A 24,892-nucleotide genomic window follows, 5' to 3' on the forward strand; every position below is an offset into this window, starting at 1 on the left:
TGCAAGAAAATTATCCTTGTAAGGATTATTTTCTAGAATCTGAGTAGGACTATTTGGGAACATTTCACAGCAATTTAAAGTTTACTTTTATGTCTTGAAGAATCTTAGACTTACATATTTTATCTTTAAGCCTGATTTGCTTCTAAGTATTTAACCAAAAACATGACATATGCAATGTCTAGCCTTGAAGGTTAAAAAGTGACTGCCTCTAAAATTATGTATACCTAATCCTAGAAATAGCCTCTTTTTATGATCCTTTCATTGGTATTTTGGTGTATCAGTGCCACCTGCTGGAAAGTTAACAAAATTAGGTCCTTCCGATTCCCAAAATGTGTATGGGGGTGGTGGTGGCAGGGGTAAGAGAAAAGCTTAATCTTTAAATACATAGCTGTTTAACATCATCATTATCAGTATAAGCCCCAATTAAAGCTCTGTAATAAGGTCTAAAATTTATGATTAAAACATCCTATTTCTTCCTCTTGATACATTTCTTGGTTTCTAAAACATTCTTCTGTCATTCTGCTCTTTGTATGAAGCTCAGCATGCCCCAACATATCTCAGCACTACCTGGTTCTTTTTTTTTTTTTTTTTTTTAAGATTTTATTTATTTATTCATGATAGAGAGAGAGAGAGAGAGAGAGAGGCAGAGACACAGGCAGAGGGAGAAGCAGGCTCCATGCACCGGGAGCCCGACGTGGGATTCGATCCCGGGTCTCCAGGATCGCGCCCTGGGCCAAAGGCAGGCGCCAAACCGCTGCGCCACCCAGGGATCCCACTACCTGGTTCTTTTACTAAGATCTAGGACATTGATACATACGTAAGAGACTTGTGAAACATTTATGTCCAGATATAACATGATATATATATATTTAAATGAAATATATACTTTTTTTTTTTTTTTTTTTTTAGCATTTGACAAAGTTTTGGTGGTAGAGTAAGTAAAGTGGACAGATGTAGGATGGGATCTTTCTGTAGTGCTTTCACCACCTCTAAACAGCAACTGGAAGAGATGTATATAAACAACATGACCCAACTATGAGACTTCCTTATAAATAAAAACTGCAACACATATTCTGAATGATAATATAGAAACATAAAAGGTTGCTTAACCGATTTTAATAACATGACATAAAGCCCCTACACTTGATAGAATCGTTATGCAAAATACATAGATGAATACTGTCTTCTTTTAAAAATATAAAATAAATAAGCAAGACATGTGAAAATAGGCAAGTTTCCATTAAATAAATGAAAATTTTAAAAAAAGAAAGTTTTGCTTTCCATATCATTTGAAGAAGGGAAATTATCATTTTAAACAATATTCAAGTTTATTAAACAAATTAAAAAAAAGTATTATAAAATGTTTAACTGTCATCAGCTTCGAGGTTTATGTTGCTCCCGAATTTTGCATATAACTGAACTTTCAGATCCGCTAACACTCGCTGAATTGATTCCACTCTGGCTTCTAAGGCGTCAATTTCTTCTTGCAAATTTTTCTGGGGAAAAAAAAAATCATTTAAATTAATTCTATTCAGTGGATGGTTACTGAGCATCTGTGGATGAAATATTTGGGAAGAATTTTAGGTCAAACTTTCTAAACTTGGGACAGGCAGCTAAATAACACTGATAATTAAATCTAAACCAAAAGTCTGAATGTGGATACTTTTAATTCATAATTTATATTTGCTTATTATAGAATCAATCAAGTCAATCTTCTCAGTTTTTGCTGATTTAAAAAACAAAAGAGATAAAAAAGAAAATTAATTCCCAAATTATCATACCCTAATAAAGAACCTCTGTACAAATACTTCTGGTAAACAAGTTTTATCACAGGCCTGGCTTCCAACACAGCCTCTTCCAACTTCCTCAAGAATAACTATGAAATGAGAAGAAATGATAAAAACTCACACTAACACCAATAATTAAGAATAACAACTTATAGTCAGAATCTGGAAGAAATTTTCACCAACTGCTGGGCCCCTGGAGCCACTCTGAGAGACAGTAGTAACGGGTGCCTCATTTCTGACACAGAGCAGTGCTGCTCACATGAAATGCATGGAATGTCAGAAGTTCCTTACTGGCCAGGATCAAAAAAAGGATTTCTCCTGAACATAACCAAGAAAATATGAAGGTGCACAAATGGCATACCCATTAATATTAGGAACTAGGGAAGAATGCCTAGTATTGACAATGTTATTCATTTCGAAGCCTGGCCACTGAATCTCAAAATACGGCCCCCCAGAATGCTTGGAAACTTCTGGGGCTGCACTCCAGGCCTTCTGATTTGGAAGTTCTTGGGATTTCAGGGATTAGAAGACTCAACAAGCCCTCTGGGGGACTCTGATGCCTGCTAAAAGTTTGAGAACCACAGCTATGAGAAACAAAGATGACATACAGCTATTAGAAAGGAGATAAAACTTCTCTACCCTGAAAACCTAGTTCATAGTGAAATTATGACATGCAAGAAAATTATTTTAAAAGCCAAGTCCTATCATGTATCACTCATTTCTTAAAAGCCCCTGAAAGGCTCCTCTTCGCCTTAGGGCCAGGTGAGCAAAAACTACAGCCCACGGGCCTGATCCAGCCTGATACCTGTTTGTGCAGTTTTACTGGACTGTGGCCCTGGGCATGCATTTACACATCCTGCTTTCATGGCAATTGTGAGAGAGCCTGGACGGCTCACAAAGCCCAGGGTATCTGCTATCTGACCCTGCAAAGAAAGTCTCCCAATCTCCCAGTCAATTTATCAACTCGTCGGACAGAGTTCTTCAAAGACAAAGGAAGGCACAATTTCAGAGACTCCCAAATCTCCAACTAATCAAAACTTCTCTTAGTGGCATTTTTGCACCATGATCTTTTTATGATCACTTTAACAAACGACCATTCCACATTGGTCTGGAACATCCCGTCCCCTCTTCTGGTGAAGACCCACTTCGTGTTGCGTTGTCTCTTTCAAAGGGAGCCCTCCTGACCCTGACACCTAAGCAGACACACTCCTCTGCTCTGTGCTCCTACAGCCACTCCTCTGCCCACACCACCTTCCACTCATTACTAGTTTTACTTGCTGAACTTTCTCTTTCCATTTACACTACATGCTCCATGCAGGCAGGAACCAGGCATATTTCATTGTCTTCCCCGTATCCGGGTTCATGGCAGAACCTGATACAGAGTAAGCACTCAACAAACACTTCTGGAATGAATGGATAAATGAATGAACAACAGAATAAAGGTTCACTGTCTGTGTGGGGTACAGGGAGGGAAGTGCGTTCACAGCAGTGACAAAAACTATAACCTACATTCCACAAGAGTATCTGAGGATGGTGGAAAAAAAAGAACAACACTATAAAATTTTACCGTGAAAGAAAAAGGTTTTATACATAAGGGAAAACACCAATGTTTCTGCATAGAAAGATTCAGGAATAGTAATGTTAGTTCTTCCCAAAGCTTATTAAACATGAGTTTCATTCAGAGGAATTTTTGCTTTCCAGGACATTTGAAGAACAGAGACTAATATTTTAAATAATATTCATATCAATTAAGCAAACTTCAAAAGAATGAGAAAATGTTTGATAGCTACCAGTCTTTCGTGCACATGACTGCTCCTCTCACAGACAGCTGGAGGGCGTGTGAATTGGAAACTAGTTTCATACCATGTCTCAAATGCCTCAAATTTTGTCCATAAATCCATACTCTGACCAGTAATGACACCTGCCTGATTATTTCCTAAAAGAATCCTAAACGTGAAAAAGACTTGAGTGTAAGAAGAATGTTCACTACAACATTACTGTAGGAAAACACTGGGAACCAATTCATGTTAACAACAGGAGGGCAGTGAACTGAATCAGTGTCCACCCGCATGATGTGAGACAGTCATCAGAAATGTTTTCAAAGCACGTGTGCTTGGCCCCGAGCAGGCCCTCAGTGAAGATGTGCTGGACAAATGAACACTAAATAGAATGAGAAAGTACTTCTGGTAGAATGTGAACTGACCAAAATGTGAAGTAAACTTATGCAGAGAAAAGAGTAGGTGAAAACATAAGAACCAATGAAAATGTCCACTCTGGGTGCTTATCTCTGGGTAGTAGGATTACAGGTGATTTTTGTCTTCTACCCTGCAATATTCTATAGTTTCCACACAGTGAGTTTAGAGCATGGGTTCTGGGGTCAAAAGGCTACCTAGGCCCTCCGTGTTACTTTGAGTAAGTCCCATGACCTTTCTCAGCCACGACCTTCAATTCTAAATTGGGATGAAGGCTCCGCATCTCCCAGAGCCCTTGTTGGGATTACGTAAGATCATGCCTCCAAGGCTTTCATTTCATGGCATGCCCGGGATGTTGTAAAAACCCATGCAGTATCACCTAGGCCCCGTTACTTCCCTACACCTGGAATTAACGTGTTCTTCATAACAACACACACCCTAATGGAAGTCAGCCTCCCTTACTCAGGGAAAGACTCCAGCATACCTTTGCTTCTTCTAACATTTCCTGTGTCTCTTCTTGAGAATGGCTAATGAAAACATCACCAATTTGATAAGGTATCATTAAGCAATCATCATCTGCAAGCATGATGTCCTCACAAGCATCTTCTAAATTCTGGAGTTGTTTCTAGAAACACAAAAGTAAATGGCAATGAAAAGCACACTCATAATTAAAATTCCCTGACGGAGGTGAAGAGCCAACTTTAATCTGGGGACGTGAACTCTGTGAGAGACCCTTTCACAAAGGTATCACCACACTCACATATGACTTTCTTACATTTCTCCATGGCATTTTCTAGGGAAGCGCTTAAAAGCTAACTCACTGCCTCTAGCTGTTTCCAGAATGCTAAAAGCATCTGTGGGGGACGGCGGGCATCTGTGGCCATGCAAAATGTGTCCTACTCCGCCAATTTCCACCTAGTGAGTTCTGCCTCCTGTGGTAGAATGAAAACAGAGCAAACCTCCATTTCTCAGCCTTGCCTGATGAGAGGATGAAGGTAGCTATGAACCCACATTCCACCAGTCAACTGTCCTTGAACTGGAGCCCAGCTCGGAGGAGCACATAGGAGCTGCTGGGCACAGGCCCAAGTTGCGAGTGGGCAGAGGCTGGGGCGAGGGCCGGGGGTGCCACCCAGCGCTCCCGGGTCTGCAGCGCAGCTTCCCGTGCTGGAGGACGCGGCTGGCTCTGGGATCACTGGAAACAATAGCAGCTCCACCACTAGCCACGTTCTCGGGAGATGCGGTTCTGGGGTCTGCTCCTAGAGCGCCAGCCCAGGCTCACCCCCTCAACACTCTGGAAGTTCTCACACATCCCTTAAGCAAGGGCTTTTTTCTTCAACTAACTAGAGTGGGTTATGTCAGACACAACAACGGGCCCAGAGAAATAGAATCACGTATTACTGAATTCAGTTTTAAAAAGCTATAGCAGAAGCACTTGGGTGGCTCAGTGGGTTAAGTATCAGACTCTTGATTTCAGCTAAGGTCGTGATCTTGGGGTTGTGGGATCAAAAGCCACATTGGGCTCCATGCTGGGCATGGAGCCTGCTTAGGATTCTCTCTCTCCTTCTCCCTATGCCCCCCAAAACCCTGCTTGCACGTGCTCTCTCTCAAACAAAAAAATACAAACAAAAAACAGCTATAGTATAAAGATCTTTCATTTTTCTTAAATAAATATTTCTTTAATACCTTTTTTATTTCTATTTCCTCCTTCAGTTCTGTGATTCTACTTGTATTCCGTGCAAATTTGTTTATCTTTTGTTGATCTTCAAAAGTAACGTTGACATCTTCTGCAGCCTGAGAAAACATTTCAATATTTTATAATTTTACTGGAGAAGTTACAGGTTAGCTTCTTATATAACTCTGAAATAATTCAATAAACTATCTGCCCTCATACAGTCAAGAATCGCAAAAGGTACAGAAAATCACAAAGGCCTTATAAGTATTTGCTCCACAAGCTCCAGATCTGTTCATACATCTATAATCTCTTCCAATAGTCTATGGAATAATGCCTGAGCCTAAAAACATTTCAAATATAAACAAGATTAAGTCCTGAACTAAGTCAGCCAGCCAACCTTGGTCTAGAGCAGAATTTCTCGAGCTGGAACATTCTTTCATCAAGATAACCCAGGAAGCAAAAATGATGTGGTAATGAGTTCTGGTAAAGGATTCATACCAATTTCTTCTCTCAGAGTTAAAACCTACACAAGCTTATTGGAGCTGTCAGGAACCTGACGGTTTCTAATGCTTAATGCAATTGATACACTGGCTAGAGGGTTACTATGCATTTCAGTGGCTGTATTCCACACATGGTAAAAATTATGTTTCTTTTAACGCAGACCCTATTTACATGTCTTCATTAAGAACAGGATATGAGGTACTATAAAATGATTAAAATTGAATGTCTAGAAATAGTGTGATTACATTTGCAAATAAAATTATAGAGTACTTAGATGACAAAGTATAAAAGAGCTAACATTGACTGAGCTCTTACTATGTATCGAGAACTTTCTAGGGCTTTATCATCATTGCAAACCCTTCAATGAATCTTAGTTAAGTATGACCGTTGGGAAGTAGCACTATTTTATAGATGGAGAAAGTGTGGCACAGACAGGATAATGTCCCCCGAGTCACAAGCCAGTATTAAGTGGTGGAATTCGATTTCAAATCAGGTAAGTATGACTCCAGAGTCCAGACAGGTCCACCAGCTCTTAGAAACTGAATGTAAGAGATGCTTGGATGGCTCGGTGGTTGAGTGTCTACCTTTGGCTCAGGGCGTGACCCCGGGGTCCTGGGATCGAGTCCTGCATCAGGCTCCCTTCATGGAGCCTGCTTCTCCCTCTGCCTATGTCTCTGCCTCTCATGAATAAATAAATAAGGAGAGGGACATGAACCACACTGGGTCTTGTCCTACACTGACTTTGGCTATCACCGGCAGAATGTGGGCTGACAGCTGAGTCCACCAGTGTTCTAAAAGCCCAGAAGGAAACTCTGGCCAATTTCTTCTAAAAAAGAAAAAGAAAAGAAACTGAATGTAAAAACACATGTGGACACGCAATCATGCACATTTGTCAGAGGCAACAGGAAGTCCTTGGTTTTCACCGGATTCTCAAAGGGGTACGATATATTAAAAAAAAAAAGAAACAAAAAGAAATTAAATACTAGATTCTCCTTGGAGCTTCCCCTCATTTATAAGATAAGAACAAGAGCCCTTGATTAGAATGTGATGGAGGAGGGAAAGAAAGAGCAAGCGAGAGTGAGCTTCAATCAGGCCTATTTTTGCTCTTTTGTAATGATTCACAACAACCATGCCTCCTCCCTTCACCTGGTCTCCTGTGACCTGTCACATAAGAGGTGCACATTTTTACTTCCCCAGAGGTTGAAAGGCAACCTGTTGTGTCAAACGAGATTGGAGCTTGATGAACAGAACACTGAGGCAGATGCCTAGAACTCAGCCCTCCCCTGGCCTGGGCTCTCATCACAGAACTGACACTTTCACAAGCATCAGGCTCAGCATCAGAGACCCCCAGAGGGTATCTTGAAAAATTCCTTTAGATCACGATACACAGAGCTTTGAATGGTCAACCTTGTGCATGACTTAGGAATACGGAAGTTGGGAAACACTGAGCTGCACTACAGACACCAAAAGAAAGCCCATATTTAGGTATCTTGGGATTTGAGGGGTTTTGCCTACATAAGAACTAACAATTCCCAAAGCAAACAGGGAACGGAGAATTCTAGAGAGTTCCTGCTTGCCTGAAGAGTTTAAAATACTGAGCTCCTCAAAACTTCACTATGTATTTATAGATGCATTTGTCATCTTGAGGCTTGAACGGGGTCACTCTCATGAGAGCAACTACCGCGGAACTGGCCTGACACACAGCTGAGGCTAATATATGGGTCTCTGAATGTGACTCTGAATCCGGCTTGATCAGACTCACATACACACCGATTCTTACAGGGTTGCGAAGGAATTTGGCCACCTGTTTCTATCTTTCCAAAGCAAGTGTTTCCTTTCCTAGCACCCCCAGCATGTACTTGGGGCCTGGACTCCGTTTCCTTAGCGGTGGTTTCCTCACTGGGGCCTCAGGGCCGCAGTCGCTGTGTGAGGCAGTGTGTGAAGTCCGTGGTTAAACTGTACACCACCCAGCGGAGTTCTGTTTACAGCAAAAAGTGGTAAGTCAGCACCTTCCAAGACTACTGGCAGTGGCTTCTGTTTTCATCTCACTGTTGTGGAACACTCCGACATTGCGTGAAGCTTCACTTTGGCAGGGAAGGGCTGATTCTTACCTGGGGATCCACAAACACTGAACAGTCCATTTACCCCCGACACTGTGCAGCATGGCATATCCTGTCTGTGCATTCCTCTGAAGGGCCTTCACAGCTCTCCTGATTCTCAAAGGGAGCCACACCCCCAGAGGTTAGGGACTCCTGCATTCAGGAAAGCCAAACGTGCTCGCTGCTTGCTCACAAAGCCATGGGAACTCAAAGAGGAAGGACTTATTTTTTACTGGGGGCAGAGTGGTCAACATAGTAAGAATGGATTCAAATCCAAGCAGGCGGGACCTTGGACAAATTATTCCATTTTTTGGAGCCACCTCAGGCTTCTTCCTGTAAAACGGGGAAGCCAATTCCTCCTACCTTGCAGAGGTGATAAACTGAGGACCTGCAGATGGAGCTGCCTTTTAATAAATGATAACTGTTTTATTTCCTGAACAATGCTTACCCCCCCAAAAAAAAAATCATTAGAAAGGAAGAACAAAGATCTAGAAGAAAATTCTGCTAGGCCAGAGAGAAATATGACTACTCAAGATTCAAAGTGGAAATTAAAATTCCCTGGACCCCGACTGTACCCTTTTCTTGAGACTCAGCACCTTACAGGATTAGGAGAGGGACATGAACCACCCTGGGTCTTGTCCTACGCTGACTTTGGCTATCACCGGCAGAATGTGGGCTGACAGCTGAGTCCACCAGTGTTCTAAAAGCCCAGAAGGAAACTCTGGCCAATTTCCGTCTGCCTTTATTTTTGTTTTTTTAAAGGTGTCTGCCAAATCTCCACGATATAAAATTTTGCATTGTATTTTTACTCACTTTTCATGCCTACAGTCATTCATTTAACAACTACTTGGTAAATGGTTCCCATGTGCCACAGTGGAAAGGGAGGCCCTCCTACCCCCCCCCCCCCCCGTAGTCCCACCCTCACGAATACCTGCAAGCTTACATTCTAGAGAAGGAGGTGGGCAAATGGCAAGGTGGGCAAGATGATGCTAGATGATGATGATACACGTGGTGGGGAAAACAAAATAGGTTAGGGGCTGCAGTGTTGGGGGCTAAGGAGTGAAGGGGGCTTCCTTGGCCTCTCTGGGGGAGGGGACAAGTGTACTCAGGATCAAGGACAGAAATCAAACAGTCCTCTGAAGGCCAAGAACCAGATCTTGGAAAGCAGACCTTTGGAGAGGACTGAATTACCTCACCCAAATGCTCTCACCAGAAAAGCCATGACCCACTGGGACATAAACGTGTTACAAAGGTAAAGCATTCCGAATTGCAAAGTTTTTATTAAACTCAAGGGGCTATCCCCATGATATTTCACACCCACTCACTGACATGCCTGCTTGCTCCCAGAGTGGGCAGAAGGCCAGAGTGTACGTGCACTTAACCCATCAGTAACTGCTCACGGCGCTGGAAAACACCTGCAGGAGGCTGCTGCACATATCATGTCAGTCTAAGATAATGAAGAAAATCCTCCATGGTCTGGCCACCACCCACCCCTTGATATGTTCATTTATCATCTTGGCTCAACCTCCCCCGATTCTCTGCCATCCTGGGCACCCTTTCCTTAAACACATCCACGGGCTCTGCAGCTGATACTCCCTCTCTAGAATGCCCCATCCCTTCCCAACTTCCTTTTCCTCTCCTTAGGTCATTGCATAGATCACACCTTCTCACAAAAGCCTTCTCTGGTCACAAAGCAGACCTTACTCCAGCCCTCGTGTCACAAGTCCTTTCTGTCATAGTTCTTTGCAGAGATGGGAATTTTAGTCTTGTGTGACTACTGAGTAATGCCAGCCTCTCCCCGCAGAATGTAAGTTCTACGGTTCTACGATGCTATGAGGATAAGGGGGTATAAGCATTATCATTGCTCATCACTGCTTATCACCTAAAAACTGAAATTGTGCCATCTTACGTGCTGAAAAAGTTTGCTGAATGAATGAAAATATGTTGGCAATCAAGTTTTGCCAAGTCCAAGGTTCAAATCATTTCCCTACCATTCTCTCAACGTTTACTTCGTCTCTCTGCCCTTTGGTCTGCACACCTGTCAAACGGGGTGTGGGGGGGTACAACTAGCATCTTCTATGGAATTACAGACCACACCAACAAAGGGCCTCTGTAAACTACAAAATAGAGATGGAGTGAGTCTCACAAAGTTTCACACTCCTCTGAATCACCCTAACCCTGAACCCTACTCTGACACTCAGTAAGAACTTGTGGATGACAGACCAATAGAGTGAGCAAATCGCCCCTGGTTTGCCTGGGGCAGTCCTGGTTTTAGCACCCTACAATGGAGGCAGGTGGCTCAGACAGAGCATATTGCTGAGTAGGGGAGCCAGGGAATTTGCAGTTGAATGCAAGCAAATCCCTTTAGCCAGGGGACTCCCATCAGACACCAGGGAAATTTGAAAACATGGGCTCTAGAGAGTTGTGCTCACTTTAATGCTAATTTGCTGCGGACCGCAGTCGCCTCATCTGTAAAATAAAGATAAAAGCAGCCTCTGAAAACGAGTGTGAGATTAAAATAATGCGTGGGGCTCGCTCAGAACCGAGCCCACCTAGCCCATCATATAAAGGCAGGCCCGGCGGCCCCGGGGGGATGGGGGGACCTCAAGGGTCCTGACCCGGCTGCCCCGGGGGGATTGGGAGGAAACCCCGAGGGTCCCGACCTGGCTGCCCCGGGGGCGGGGGTGGGGAACCCCGAAGGTCCCGACCCGGCTGCCCCGGGGGGATGGGGGGACCTCAAGGGTCCCGACCCGGCTGCCCCGGGGGGGTGGAGGAACCCCGAGGGTCCCGACCCGGCTGCCCCGGGGGGATGGGGACGACCCCGAGGGTCCCGACCCGGCTGCCCCGGGGGGATGGGGACGACCCCGAGGGTCCCGACCCGGCTGCCCCGGGGGGATGGGGACGACCCCGAGGGTCCCGACCCGGCTGCCCCGGGGGGATGGGGACGACCCCGAGGGTCCCGACCCGGCTGCCCCGGGGGGATGGGGACGACCCCGAGGGTCCCGACCCGGCTGCCCCGGGGGGATGGGGACGACCCCGAGGGTCCCGACCCGGCTGCCCCGGGGGGATGGGGACGACCCCGAGGGTCCCGACCCGGCTGCCCCGGCGGGGGGGGAACCTCAAGGGTCCCGACCCGGCTGCCCCGGCGGGGTGGAGGGAGGCCCCCGAGGGTCCCGACCCGGCTGCCCCGCCTCGGCCGGCCCGGGTGGGGCTGGGGGTGGGGGCTGAGAAGACGCCCGGGGGAGCCGGCGCGGGGAGGCCTCGCCGCGGGGCCGCCCTCGGGGCCGGCAGCCTCGGGCCCCCGCGCCACGCCGGCCGGCGGAGCCGCACCCCCCCCGCGGCCCGCGCCCGGCCCCGGCGGCCGCCCCCGCCGCCCGCCCCCCGCGGCCCGAGCATCCCGCACCCGAGCGCCCCACTCACCGCCTTCTTCATGGTGGCCGCCATCTTGGGACTGGACTACTGCGCGCGGCGGGGAGGGCGGCGAGGGCGCGCTCCGGGCCGGGGCGGAGAGTCGCTCCCCGCGGGCCCAGAGCTGCGCCGCACACAGCGCGGCCCCCGCATCCCCTCCTACCGCGTCTCCGGCCCGCGGCCCCCAGCGCCCGGGACTCGCGGAGGAAACGTGTCCTGGAAGCACTTGGTACGTGCCAATTAAAGGCACAGGCAACGCCCTGTGCGCCGACAGAAAGTGGGGGGTGTGGCGAACCGCCCCGGAGTCCCCGCGGCGGACGGCAGGGGGCGCGCCTCGCGGGGGGCGGGGCCTGGGCGCGGCGGGGGCGGGGCCTGGGCGGGAATGGGCGGGGCCTGGTGTGGATGGGGCGGGGCCACGAGCGGACGGAGGGGAAGTTCTCTTGCATCAATTCCACAAAACTTGTAAGAAGTAGGCATACCTTAAAGAGAGCTAAAAACAAATGACCTTGGCTCTGGGACGTGAGACGTCTGTGCCCTGCCAGTTCACACGGTGTAAGGAAGGAAGTGCTCCTCCGTTAACTTACTCAACAATGCTCACCCAACAATTACCCTACACCTACACCCTTAACACCTGTGCCTCCCAATTCTTTTTTTTCTTTTTCCTGTGTGTGCTTGTGCATTCCTTTACACTCTTAACACTTAAGGAACACCCCAAAGGTCTTCTGTTTACGTAGGTGATATTCATCCATGTTTCCCATATTAGAAATGAAAACAGAGAATTCTTTAAAAATTTATTTAATAATTAAACCCATTCCATATTCATATAAGTGACGTTTCAAATTATACGAAATCGTAGGAAACTGGCATGGGCTTCTGAAAACAAGGAAGAGGAAGGAGGATGTACGCACTGTTGGGCCAGCTGCCAGCAGTGTTTTGTGCATGGGGCTCTGGGTGGTGGGGCTGTTCACCGAGGCAGAGTCTTATGGCCTGGGGCAGTGTGGTTTGATCTGGACAGGTGCACGGACAGGGGGCTGACCCCTGACCACCTTGGTACTGGCTCTCCTCCTGACTCTGTATCCCACCATCTCTATCCCCCTTCACTCCCCTTCCCTGGCATCCTTCGAGCTGATCTCTGTCCCAGCAGGAGGATCAGTTCTGTAAGTACAAATGGGGACTTTCATATCTTCTGTTAAGCATCCTCTCCTGTCCTTAAACTTGAGCATCTCCAACCTCGTTCTTCCCCTACCTATCTAGACAAGCAAAAGAAAGCAGCTTGTGGTGCAAATGGAAATAATTGGAGACCACAGGTCAGGAAGGAAAATCACCACTTGAGAACACTTTCCCCACCAAGGGTGACTCAACTCATTCCCTTACACCAGGTTGAAGACTGGCCGGCCATTGACTGGATCCATGATATGCTGTTTTGGTTCATTCATTTGTTTGGTTTTTTTTTTTTTTTTTTTTACCCACACAGTATTTTTCTTTAATTGGACCAACATATGAAAATTAGGAGACTGCACTCAACAATATCAGGTTTTTTGTTCGGCTTTAGCTTGTAAAACCGAAGTCCTGGTGGCCTCAAGTCTACGTTCCTGCCTGACAGCTGTTGCTGGAGATGATTAGGGAAGGCCTATTGAACTAACAGGCCATCTCAGGGTCCCCGCGGATCCCCTCCTGCCTCATCCTTGGGCTTACCTGTCAGAGCCTCCAGGTATATGCACTTGTCACCAGCCAGATTTCTCTTCTCGAAGATCTAAATGAGAAAGTTTGTGTGTGCATTTGTTTGAAATCTGTACCATGCTAGATGCCATTGCAAAAAGAGAGCTGAATTAGACAAGGTGCTTCACATCAAGAAGCTTACAGTTGGCCCACATATATTGCCACAAATTATAGCACCTGGAGCTATAGCCCTGAGACCAGTGCAGAGGGGCTCTAGGGAGCAGGAGCTGGTGTCTGACTGGAGTAAGTAGCCCATGAAGATTCTGGAATTGGTGACATGAGTCATCAATGTGACTCACTGACCATTGACCATGGTCAAGCAGGGCAGGTGCTGGGCCAGCTGCTTAAGCACCTGACTCTTGGTTTCGGCTCAGGTCCTGATCTTAGAGATGTGAGATGGAGCCCCACACTGGGTTCTGAGCTCAGCGTTCGGGTCTGCTTGGCTTCTCTCTCCCTCCCCCTCTGCCCCTGTGTGTTCTCTCTCTCTTTCACCCTGTCTCTAAAATAAATAAATAAATCTTTAATTAAAAAAAAAAAAAGGCAGATGCTAAAAAACATAGACAAAATTCCTTATCCTCATGCAGTTTACTTTCTAGTGAGGGGAGACAGGCCATATTCAAAAATATATGAATGAATCATGTACTATGTCAGAAGGCGAGCCTTATTACTATGTGTTATTAATAGCTATAAGAACACTTAGAATAGTGACAATAATAAAAACTGTGTAGCTACCAGTATGAAAACTTCATGAGGAAGATACAAGAAATGGTAAGTATGTTAACTGGAACACCGAGGGGGGATAAAACCATCTACACCACTATTTGGCTTGACATATAAGCTACAAAATTGTCCCAACACATGCAGGTTTCGGATCCTGCCACAAAGCAATAATGGGCTCATTTTGTAGCAGTACACCCATGAGTGACCTCCAAAATCCTCACCATGTGCACCGTGATCCTGGTTCTGAGACTTAAACAGGAAACCCCGATGGGATTACCCCCTTCACCTTGGCCAGGAGGGGTCAGGGGCAACAGAGTCAACCCAGTATCACGTAGTAATTAGTGCCCGTGTTAGGGCAGCCGTTCAAGGCAAAGTCAGTAATGTTTTGCCATAATACATACAGGACTATTCTTTTCCTCATTTTAAAAATATCTACTTTTAAAATTTAGAACAAAAATATTTTAAAAGGGCATTTAAAAATCTCTGACTTAAAGTGAAAACTGGTCTCACTTGCTGTAGGAGCAGATCTTAAGTAAATTAAAGAGAACTCTATTCTGGGATGGCCCTTGAGAAATTATGTTTCAGCTGAGATTTGATCCAAGAGGGGGAAGGTAACAGGCAAAAAGGGAGCAGGACCAGGTGCTGCACCTGAGTGCCCTCCTTACATGTCCACTGCCGAGCACCTCATCTGCTTGCCTCTCATCCCAGCTCAGTGAGTAAGGAGAGTGAAGAGAATCTTTAATACCAAAGAAAGGTAGGCAATCATGGTATATTTAAAGAAAGAGAAGAAAAGGTTTAGATAGGAAAGAGAAGGAGGAGAAAGAAGGACAAGAGATGAAAGCTGGCCATCCAACTGTCCAGCTTACCCAGCTCCTCACCTCCAAGGGAATAGGGGCCCAGTGCTCAATTCCCCTTTTTACAAAAAGCCAGGAATCTGGAATTTTTTTTTAAGATTTTATTTATTTATTCATAAGAGACACACAGAGAAAGAGAGAGAGAGAGGCAGAGACACAGGCAGAGGGAGAAGCAGGTCCATGCAGGGAGCCCCATGTGGGATTCGATTCTGGGTCTCCGGGATCATGCCTTGAGCTGAAGGCAGGCGGTAAACTGCTGAGCCACCTGGGCATCCCGGAATCTGGATTTTTAAAAAATGTGGAGTCTCTTGTTGAAACCTTCCCTCAAAACTTCACATATGCCAGAGAGATGGAAAGCAGGGTCCACCCACTCGTCTGTGACCTCCAGTAAACCTCCCTGTAGGTAAATATTTTGGAATATTCTGATGACTGAATTTTTCTCCTAAACGAAATCAGAAAAAAAAAATTGCCTGGGTTTACTGAAGTCAAAAGCTGATGCAGGGCAGCCTGGGTGGCTCAACGGTTTAGCGCCGCCTTCAGCCCAGGGCCTGATCCTGGAGTCCTGGGATTGAGTCTCACGTCGGGCTCCCTGCGTGGAGTCTGCTTCTCCCTCTGCCTGGGTCTCTGCCTCCCTCTCTGTGTCTCTTATGAATAAATAAATAAAATCTAAAAAAAAAAAAAGCTGATGCAAATTAGGAACTCTCTTACTGAAAAGTTTCATCCCCAACAGCTGTCCCGTTACTTTCTCCCCTGTCACCTCCTTCCCATGCTTGTACCATGATCACCAGAACTTTCTCTGTGTCCCTTCTCTGTGGCTGCCCTGCATCAGCTTTTGACTTCAGTAAACCCAGGCAATTTTTTTTTTCTGATTTCGTTTAGGAGAAAAATTCGGTCATCAGAATATTCCAAAATATGTACCTACAGGGAGGTTTACTGGAGGTCACAGATGAATGGGTGGACCCTGCTTTCCATCTCTCTGGCATATGTGAAGTTTTGAGGGAAGGTTTCAACAAGAGATTCTTGACCTCCAGCGGTGCCTTTAAATCTCACTCAAGATTTAATCCATCCTCTAAAGACGTCCTTGGTTCTCAATAACCTGTTCCATCTTTAAATTCTGCACTTGCCACACAATTTGGTACCTTTCTAAGCTACCACTGCATATGCCTTACCATCTCTCTCCTGCTTCGTTTGAATATTCTTACTGAGACGGGCAATGTAAAGTAGTGTGAGTTTCTATATGGAGCAAAAATTTTGTACATGATTTTGTTATGACCCTCTTTGAAATTCTTCTCTGTCTTCCCATTGCACCTCGGGTATAATTTAGATTTCTTACCAAAGCCTACTCTCAACCTCTGACATTATTTCCTACCATCTTTCCCCTCCATATGCTCCATCTTCTTGAGTCTCCATTTGTAAATAATACCTGCTCCCTTCTGCCCCAGGCCCTTTGCACCTGCTTATCTTGCTATTCAAGATGCCCTTCGCCTGTTATTCACCTGGCTAAGTTCTGCCCACCCTCAACCCTGAGCATCTGTGTCCCTCCATCAAGACATCTTCCTGCAACACATCCACCACCCAGAAAGAGCATCCTCCTCTTCCTTGAAACACTGTTATAAGTCTCTCTAACCCATTTTCTTTTAAAATATGTCTCTTCTGTTACACTGGGAGTACCAAAGGGGACAGATCATGCCTACTTCTTCATCTCTGTAATCACAGCACCAACTGGGAAAATCGGTGATTGACAGACACTAATGAATAAATAAATGTGGGAATGAATGTGTAATTAGAGATTAGTACAGTAATATATAAAACAACAAAGCTGTTGATAAAATCATTCAGCAACACTGAACAAGAGTCTATAGTGTATTTCCATTCACTTTGTGTGTGTGTTGGGGGGTGGGGGTGCTGGACCTTGCACTAGGTGCCTCACACAAATAGTGATCGCGTGGACTCCTTGCCTGGACGAGCTTTCTCTTCACCAGGTGGCGCTGTGATTCCAGGAGCTGACATTTTCATTTCCTCTTTGCAACCTCTCAGGAACTGTCCACACTCCCGTCTACACTCTGCAAAACAACATTACACAAAATCAAGAGAGGTTTCTCTTTGGGACAAAATACAATCATTTCTCACTAGTTTGAATTCTTACCTTAATTTTTACTGGGCAAAAAGCAAAGCATTTTCCAAAGCCCTCAAATGTATACATTGGGTTTGGGCCTTTATAAGATAGACCATTAACGAGTCTGTTTATTTCAAGGGTACATGCTTATAGCAATTTTGATATTGAGAAACAAGTCAGAACTTGTTTATAAGTAACAACCATAACATACCTTCAAATGAAAATATAAATTCCCTACTGTGATTTTTTTTTTATATTTGTTTATTCATGAGAGATGCAGAGAGAGGCAGAGACACAGGCAGAAGGAGAAGCAGACTCTCCATGGGGAGCCCGATGTGGGACCCGATCCCAGGACCTTGGGATCATGCCCTGAGCTAAAGGCAGATGCTCAACCACTGAGCCACCCAGGCATCCCCGATGTGATTCATTTAATAAGAATCTCATTTATAACTAGCACGGAGCCAGGCAGACTCTTCACCAGAGATGCTGCTCATAAAAAGATGTTTTGTGGTAAAATGGGCATCTCTTCTCTTTTGAATACTTTTCTCCATAGTTAAGGACATTTCCAGGACTTGAGTGTGACCCTTCCGTCCTGGAAGTCAGAACTCAATTTCCTAGCATCCTTGAAGCTTGGAAGCAGGTCTGTGGATCTGGGTCCAGCCAGTCAGATTCCCCAGTGGCAGACTGGTGACCAATGAGGAGAGAACAGTGGAGGGAGGTGCCAGGGGCCCAGGAGAATCCACTCCTGATGGTGAGACCAGCCTGGCAGAGGATGCTCAGGTGTCCTGAAGCAGCAGGAAGAGATGCCCTGGCCTCAGTGACTCAGACCCACAGGTGGTGAGATTGTAGCAGCGAGCAGTCCTGCAAGGTCAACTCAATGTCATCTGTAGCTGTTTGCCTCTCCTCTGGATCCCTGGTCACCTCACAGAGGGTCTGTGCACATTTCAACTTCCTTTTTCAAATTCTGCTCTATCTAGCTACAGAGTCATGTTGTCGGAAACAAGAACCTCAAAGAGATGTTTCTTCTAAAGGAAAGTTATTCCTTTGTCATTGGAAATTCAACCCTGATGATCAGGAGATAGAAAGGCAAAAATGCCTCAGTATCCCTGAGGCTGCCGTGGAGGTGGAGCTGTCTGAAGAAAAACTTTCCTTGCTACATTGCCAGGGCACAGGCCAATGCCAACTGTGGATGCTGAGCTGACTCTCAGTGCTTTTTATTTTATAAATCACATACTCAGGTAACCCATAGGGTGTATTTGTGTCAAATTGACACAGGCTTTCATGAAGAGGCGTCAGCTGAAGACAACCCCTCCCTGAACCAGCACAACCCATGGCCACAGAATCCTAGTAAGCTGGGAGGGCTCCCACATGTAATTGGGAAAGCCATTGAGGGAGAGAGAAGGGATGCTGATGAGAAGTGGTTGCTGCTTGGTGCTTCGAAAGGCGTCAGGATGAGTCTCTGCCAAGAAACCCAACCTGGCTCATTTTTGACAACAAACAAAGGACCGGATTGAAGATGTCATGGGAATCAGTGTTGTCCACCCTGAATGCTTCTGTGGTCTCCAAGCAAAACATTTGAAAGACATTGAGGCCGAAGAGGGGAATAAGCAGCAGCCCCTGCCCCACACCCATTCACTGCCCCCAGAAGAGAAATCAGTGCTAAGAAATGTGTAAAAAGCAATTAAATAAAATGAATAAACATTTTTATCATTTAAGAATAATTCCACTGGCCACCTATTCTGAGAATAAAGGTCTAAAAACCATAAACAGACTATCTATACAAGAGCGCTTAGGAAAGTGGTATTTATAAAAATGAGGCATCTCTTAAGGGTTTGGCAAAAGAGACCAGCTTAAGAAGCCTGTAAGGTGCTCCCCTTCATAAGCACTCGTCGCAATATTCATTCTAAAGAGTAGTGGCAGAGGGAAACGTGGAAAACAGGTCAGATGCAAAATTACAATTCCAGTTTTGTTTCTAAAAATCATATCTATATAATATAGATAGATACACTTAGTAACATATAGGAATGACATATATAAAGATGTCAATATAATTGACAATTGACATTTGTATGATTTTGTATCTAGATATCAAGAGTTGAATATAACTTTTTACTTCCATCTTTATAATTTTCCATATTTAAAAAAAATTTTAAAGCAAATATGGGTTAGTGTTTATTCGGGAAGAAATTAATGCCAAGGTAATTGATATGTAATCATGCAAGATGTAATGAAACCTGATGCAAGCTATAAGGGGAACACACCATGATTCTAGCTAGAATCTAAAAATCGACCCACCGAATATATAGGAGAAAATATACAGAACTATTCTTAGCACTTGTCACTGGGTGGTAACATGAAATCCAAATATTTTATCTGATTTGCACTTTCTTAAATTTCTTTTAATGGTTATACATTGCTTTAATAATATTTGGGAAACTTCTTTTTTCAAGATATGACTATATTATTACCCTTTTGAATAAAGAAGGCTAGATAATTCTGACATCCCACTAATCGCAGGAGCTCAATCATCAGAAGCAAAGTATCTAAATCCAAAGGATTTAAGTCCTCCACATTACTGTCCTAAGTTTCTGAGAAGGAACAGGAAGCTCCCTGAGATATTAAATATTTAACAACAGTTTTAAATTTTTTTAGAAATTCAATCTTTAATGAGCACAAATCTTATATAACACGGTTGCTGTAAGAAGTAGCATTCATTGCATCTATAAATATGTTTGTTATAAGAAATTAATTTGCAAACTTAAGCTTACCTAAATATACTTTTTTATGGTTCATGCGATATTAAATAGGTATAAAGATATATAGAGATCTCTCTCTTTCCCTCTCTCTCAAATATATATAAAAATTACAATTTTAGTATATGTGCAGCTGAAGCAAGCACATATATATGAAGATTACATTTGATTTTCTGCCCAAGAAGAATTATTCTTCCTAAATATTTGGCATTTGTTTCCCCGTATCCAATACCCCTCCTAGCAGCAGCCTTGATTTTAGTTCGGAGATCTTCCTCTTACTCCCTCTAATGGTCAGTACTACATGTAACTTGCAGAGACATTTGGCCAAACATTATTTTGTGTGTGTCTGTGAAAGTGTTTCTAGATGACGTTAATATTTGAATGGTAGACTGAGTAAAGTCCTTCTTAACATGGTTGGTCCTCATCCAATCAATTGAATATCTGAATAGAACAAAAAAGTAGTAGAGTAAGAGTGAACTCCTCCTGCCTGGCTGCTGAGCTGAGACACGGGTCCTTTCTAGTTTTCAGGCTTGAGCTGACATCAGTTCTGCGTTCCAGCTTGCCAACTGTGGGTCTTGGGGTTTACCTCTGGAATCATATAAGCCATTTTTTAAAATAATATCTGTCTATGTAGGTATCTATCTATCCAGGGAGCTATTCATCCATGTTCTATTGGTTCAGTTTCTCTGGAGAACCCTGACTAAAATATTCCCAACTGGTCTGTGTGGTCTGGCTGGGCTCTAACACTGTCCTCAAAGTGAAGCATAAGAACAAGCTTCATCCAATCAGTAAGCTGTGGCCACATGATTGTTCAGGAATCAGCACATGGCCAAACTTAGGCCAATCAGAACCCGGACTTCTGATTAGAATGAGTTCCAGAAGCTCTCTCTTCCAGCTAGCTGTGAAACTGTAGGAAAGCAAGTTCTAGAACATTAGCCAGCATCTTCCCATGTAAAGAGTGAGCTCATTTGAAGATGGATCCAGCACAGAAGTGAAGCTGAAGGGTGGAGAGAGAGAAAGTAGGGCCTGAATTTTAAAGTGTTGCCTTGGTCCCACTGGGCTAAGCTAGCTCTCGTCCTGAACTTTTCAATGACAGGAGTCAATTCTTTATTTGCCTACGGGATTTTGGCTTAATTTCCTGTGACTTACAATTAAGAGTGTTAACAGATATGTTCCAGCCACGACAATGTCTCGACAGAGTCTGAGACAAAGGCTTGCCAAAGGGAGTCAATATTGGGAAGTGACTCTGGGAACCTGAGCAGGGGGTGGAGGATGCTAGGAAAAGTGCAAAAGGGGGAGGACAGGAAGCTGTTCCGAGGGCTGTTTACTGAGCCAGTTGCACACAGGGAAACTGGACTTATCCTTCCTGGGAACTCTTTGGGGCACTGTCGACTATGTATCACGGAATTGTTCTCACCGCAAAGACAGCACCTGTTCACTCATCCGAGTTCGGTCAAGGGTTGCCCTCGGGTGTTAACTTCTTTGCACTTCCACATTTGTTCTTGTACCCAAATGGCTGCTGGAGCTACCTGAGGCCAACAGCAAATCCCCAAGAGGTGAGGCATAGCTAAGTGACGTGTACCTTTGCACAGCTGTTCATCAGGCCAAAGGGCAGGTTGGAAAGATGAGTCTAGGGAGGGTATCAGACCAGGCACTAAAGATACCAACACCATTAAGTATCAGCTACCAGCAGAACAGATCTGCTCTCTAGGATTGAACTTCACCATTTTTTTTAATTTATTTTTTTTACGCACTTGGAAAAAACTCTGCTGACTCCTGTGGAGCCCAAGCAGGACTCAAATACTGACATCTTCCATTGTTCTTGCTTAAGACTAAGTAATCCCCTTTCGGAATTTTCTGAATCAAAGTCTAAGGAAATCCTTCAGATGCAGAACAGGGTCAGACCAGTTGTGCGTAGGTAGGGAAGGACTTTCCCCTGAAATGAATGAATGGCCCCACTGTCATTCATCACTGGAAGAGATCAGTCTGGATCTGACAAGTGAGGGTGGTGAACTTTAGATCAAGTAAAGAAAAAACTTATTTTTTTCACCCTGATCCAGAATTTAAGGAGGTCAGGGGAGAGGGGCCTGCCTTGTTCACTCATGCATTCGTGCAGCATCTTATTTATTGAATGTTACCAGAACCAGCCACATAATCTGCAGGGCCGAGTGCAAAATGAAAATGGTGGTGGTGGGGGAGGAATTGTTCAAACATTATTAACAATTTCAGTATGGCAACAACAGACCACTAAACCAAGTCTGGGGATCTTCAGAATAAGGAGCCTGAAATGTCATCTGTGTGTCAGTCACTGGACTAGGTTTCGGGCACACACCAGCGAAAAAGACACCTCCAGCACCTGTCCTCATAAGGAGTCTAGGCTGGGATTCATGCCATCCCCTCTCGCAGTCTCCCTTTCCAGGTGTCTTGCACAGCATGAGCACTTGCTCGAGTGAGTTTGATTCTATATTAAGTAATTTTCCATGCCACCTCCTCCCTAAGCCTCTGGAACTTAACTGAAGAATCAGTGATACATATTGCAGTTCAGAGTGAGGTGGTCTGGCTATGTTGAGGGACATCAGGTGTGTCTCCAGGAAGCACATTTTCCCCAAGGGGGCAGCTTCCTAAAGGATTGTCAAATATAATTTTAATTATTAGCCACAGCTGATGTATACTCTGATTTAGACCCTAACTGCTATAATCTATGGCCTCCCATGCCCTGGAGTTCCCACTTTACCCCACAGGAAGTTCCCACACTCCCTATCCTCTTATATCTGACTGCTTACCATAGCTACCCTGTGTGCACAATCTCTGAAGATCTTTGAGTCCAGGACTGCTGAAATCCATGGTACTCACTAGCTAATATTTACAGTATCCCTCACATCTATTTTCAGAGAACGTCTCTGCAGCCTCTAAAGCTTGCCAAACACCTACATCTGCAGGGGGGGGAAGAAAGCTGCCAGACCCAGCACCAACCAACTAATTCTCCTAAGTTGGGGAATGAGGGCAGGTGCCACCATGAGAAGTGTGAAGGTGGCTCAGGTGCAATCAGGACACACTCAGGTGTTCTTAGTAGGGGATTTTCTGCACTTACCTTGCCATGGATAAAACTGTTTACATTACAGGAATTTATATTTCTTATCGCTGGGTTATATGAATTACTCTTATCATAGTCTTACGCTTTCACTTTAGCTTATGCTGTGATGGGTTCAGTAAATTAATGACTAAAATCGTAGGAATCCTGTGAAGATCATAATTCTGAAAGAGGCATCCCCATCTGCTGAAAATGCCATGGCATGGTTTTATTTCAAAGAAAAGAAAAAAAATGAATCCTAAGGTACCTTTCATTTAAAAAAAAAATCTCTAATTCACATTTGAAAGTGTGATGCTTTATGTTCAAGTTTACCATAGTAAAGATAGTCCCTGATTAAGTTGTAGATATTTTTAAATTCTAAACATGATCCTTTTTTTGTATGTATATTTTTTTTAATTTTTTTTTTCATTTATTTATGATAGTCACAGAGAGAGAGAGAGAGGCAGAGACACAGGCAGAGGGAGAAGCAGGCTCCATGCACCGGCAGCCTGACGTGGGATTCGATCCCGGGTCTCCAGGATCGCGCCCTGGGCCAAAGGCAGGCGCTAAACCGCTGCGCCACCCAGGGTTCCCTTTTTTTTTTTTTTTTGTATGTATATTAAACTGCAATGAAAGTTTTCTTTTTAAAACAATTCTTTAAAAAAATTATTTATTTATTCATGAGAGACACAGAGAGAGGAAGAGACATGCAGGGAGCCCGACACTTGACCCTGGGATTGCGACCTGAGCTGAAGGCAGATGCTCAACCACTGAGCCACCCAGGTGCCCCTAAAACAATTCTATTGTTGTTTTTTTTTTCCTGGGTTGTATGATTGTAGGTTGTTGGCTTATTTTAAAAATTTTTGTTGCATTTCCTAAACTCCAGGGATGAGCTGCTCAAGCCTTAAATCTTTCTCTCAATCCCACTTTTGTCCAAAATCGATGATTACCTAATGAGCATTTGGTAATACAAATGTCATCCACCTGATACTCTAGGCCAACTACTTTCCAGACCAGAAAGGAGATGCATACCTAGCCCCACACACTGAGATAACATTGTTCTTCTGAGCCAGACAAATCAGTTTCAGAAGTTTCCAAGTTACCTAGAACAAAACAAGGAAGTTTAGCTGAGATCATTTTAAAGAAAAATGCTTACTCATTATAAACCCACCTCCACTTAATTATTTCCTTTGTCTTGGCTCCCTACGAAGTTTGGTGTATATTCAGAGGAGGTGAAATCCGTGGCATCATGGGGATCCAACTGCAGAAAGCCATTTATTCGGAATGAGAACCAGGGTAATTTCATCAACTATCTTGGGTATCAAATTCAGATGCCTGAATTTTGGGACACCAAAATGTGTGACTCACCCAGTTGTTTGAGAAATAAAAATGTCTAAGCACTTTGAGTCTCAAGACTTTGAAAGCAGGGGTACCTGGGGGGCACAGTCGGTTAAGCATCCAATTCTTGGTTTCAACTCAGATTATGAGATCAGGCTCCATGCTCAGCACGGACTCTCTCCCTCTCCTTCTGTTCCCCTCCCCCAAGGTAAGTAAATAAATCTTAAAAATAATAATTTGAAAGCAAGAATACTAATCAATTTTTCCGATGGTATTCAAATGAATACCTGCTGCATGTCACTCCGGGTCTCGGTGTCCTATAGCCCTGGTACTGATAATTCTTTAGTGGTGGGTTTCTATTTTGGAATCCTTCCACATCCTAACCCTGATCGTCCAGCCACACTTTTGCAAGCCTCTGTCCTATGCCAGATAAATTCCCTCATTGATTAGCGAAGCCAGCACCAGTTTCTATTGCTTACAAGCAAAAGAATCTAAATTGCTACCAAATCCAAAATTTCCATCTCCACCAGGCCTCAAGAAAGGCCTGAAAATGGGAGCTGTTAAACCATCAGGACCCTCACTGCACTTCTTTCAGATCAGCTGCTCCAACCTTCTTTATATCTGAGAACTTTCTTCCTGTACTGCTTCAGCTATAGGGGTACA

At 44.6% G+C, this 24,892-nt stretch overlaps 1 protein-coding gene across 1 annotated transcript; it reads right to left on the reverse strand.

Moving 5' to 3' along the window:
* Nucleotides 1-1,100: 1,100 nt before the first annotated feature.
* PFDN4 (prefoldin subunit 4) lies at nt 1,101-11,910 on the reverse strand. The gene is made up of 4 exons (XM_041733517.1): nt 11,672-11,910; nt 5,663-5,770; nt 4,464-4,604; nt 1,101-1,496 (listed from the first exon to the last, which is right to left on the reverse strand). The coding sequence occupies exons 1-4, from the start codon at nt 11,693-11,695 to the stop codon at nt 1,365-1,367; spliced, it is 405 nt and encodes a 134-aa protein (XP_041589451.1). The 5' UTR covers nt 11,696-11,910; the 3' UTR covers nt 1,101-1,364.
* Between the last annotated feature and the right edge of the window lie 12,982 nt (nt 11,911-24,892).

This window comes from Vulpes lagopus, chromosome 18, assembly GCF_018345385.1.
Source record: "Vulpes lagopus strain Blue_001 chromosome 18, ASM1834538v1, whole genome shotgun sequence".
Classification (NCBI taxonomy): Eukaryota; Metazoa; Chordata; class Mammalia; order Carnivora; family Canidae; genus Vulpes; species Vulpes lagopus.

What these genes read in the sequence shown, in the direction of transcription:
- PFDN4 (XM_041733517.1), bottom strand. Translation starts at nt 11,695, where the DNA reads ATGGCGGCCACCATGAAGAAGGCG. An exon ending in CGGCCACCATGAAGAAGGCG is followed by an intron (nt 5,771 to 11,671) that starts GTGAGTGGGGCG and finishes ATGTTTTCTCAG; the next exon opens with GCTGCAGAAGATGTCAACGT. An exon ending in AGGAAATAGAAATAAAAAAG is followed by an intron (nt 4,605 to 5,662) that starts GTATTAAAGAAA and finishes TTGTGTTTCTAG; the next exon opens with AAACAACTCCAGAATTTAGA.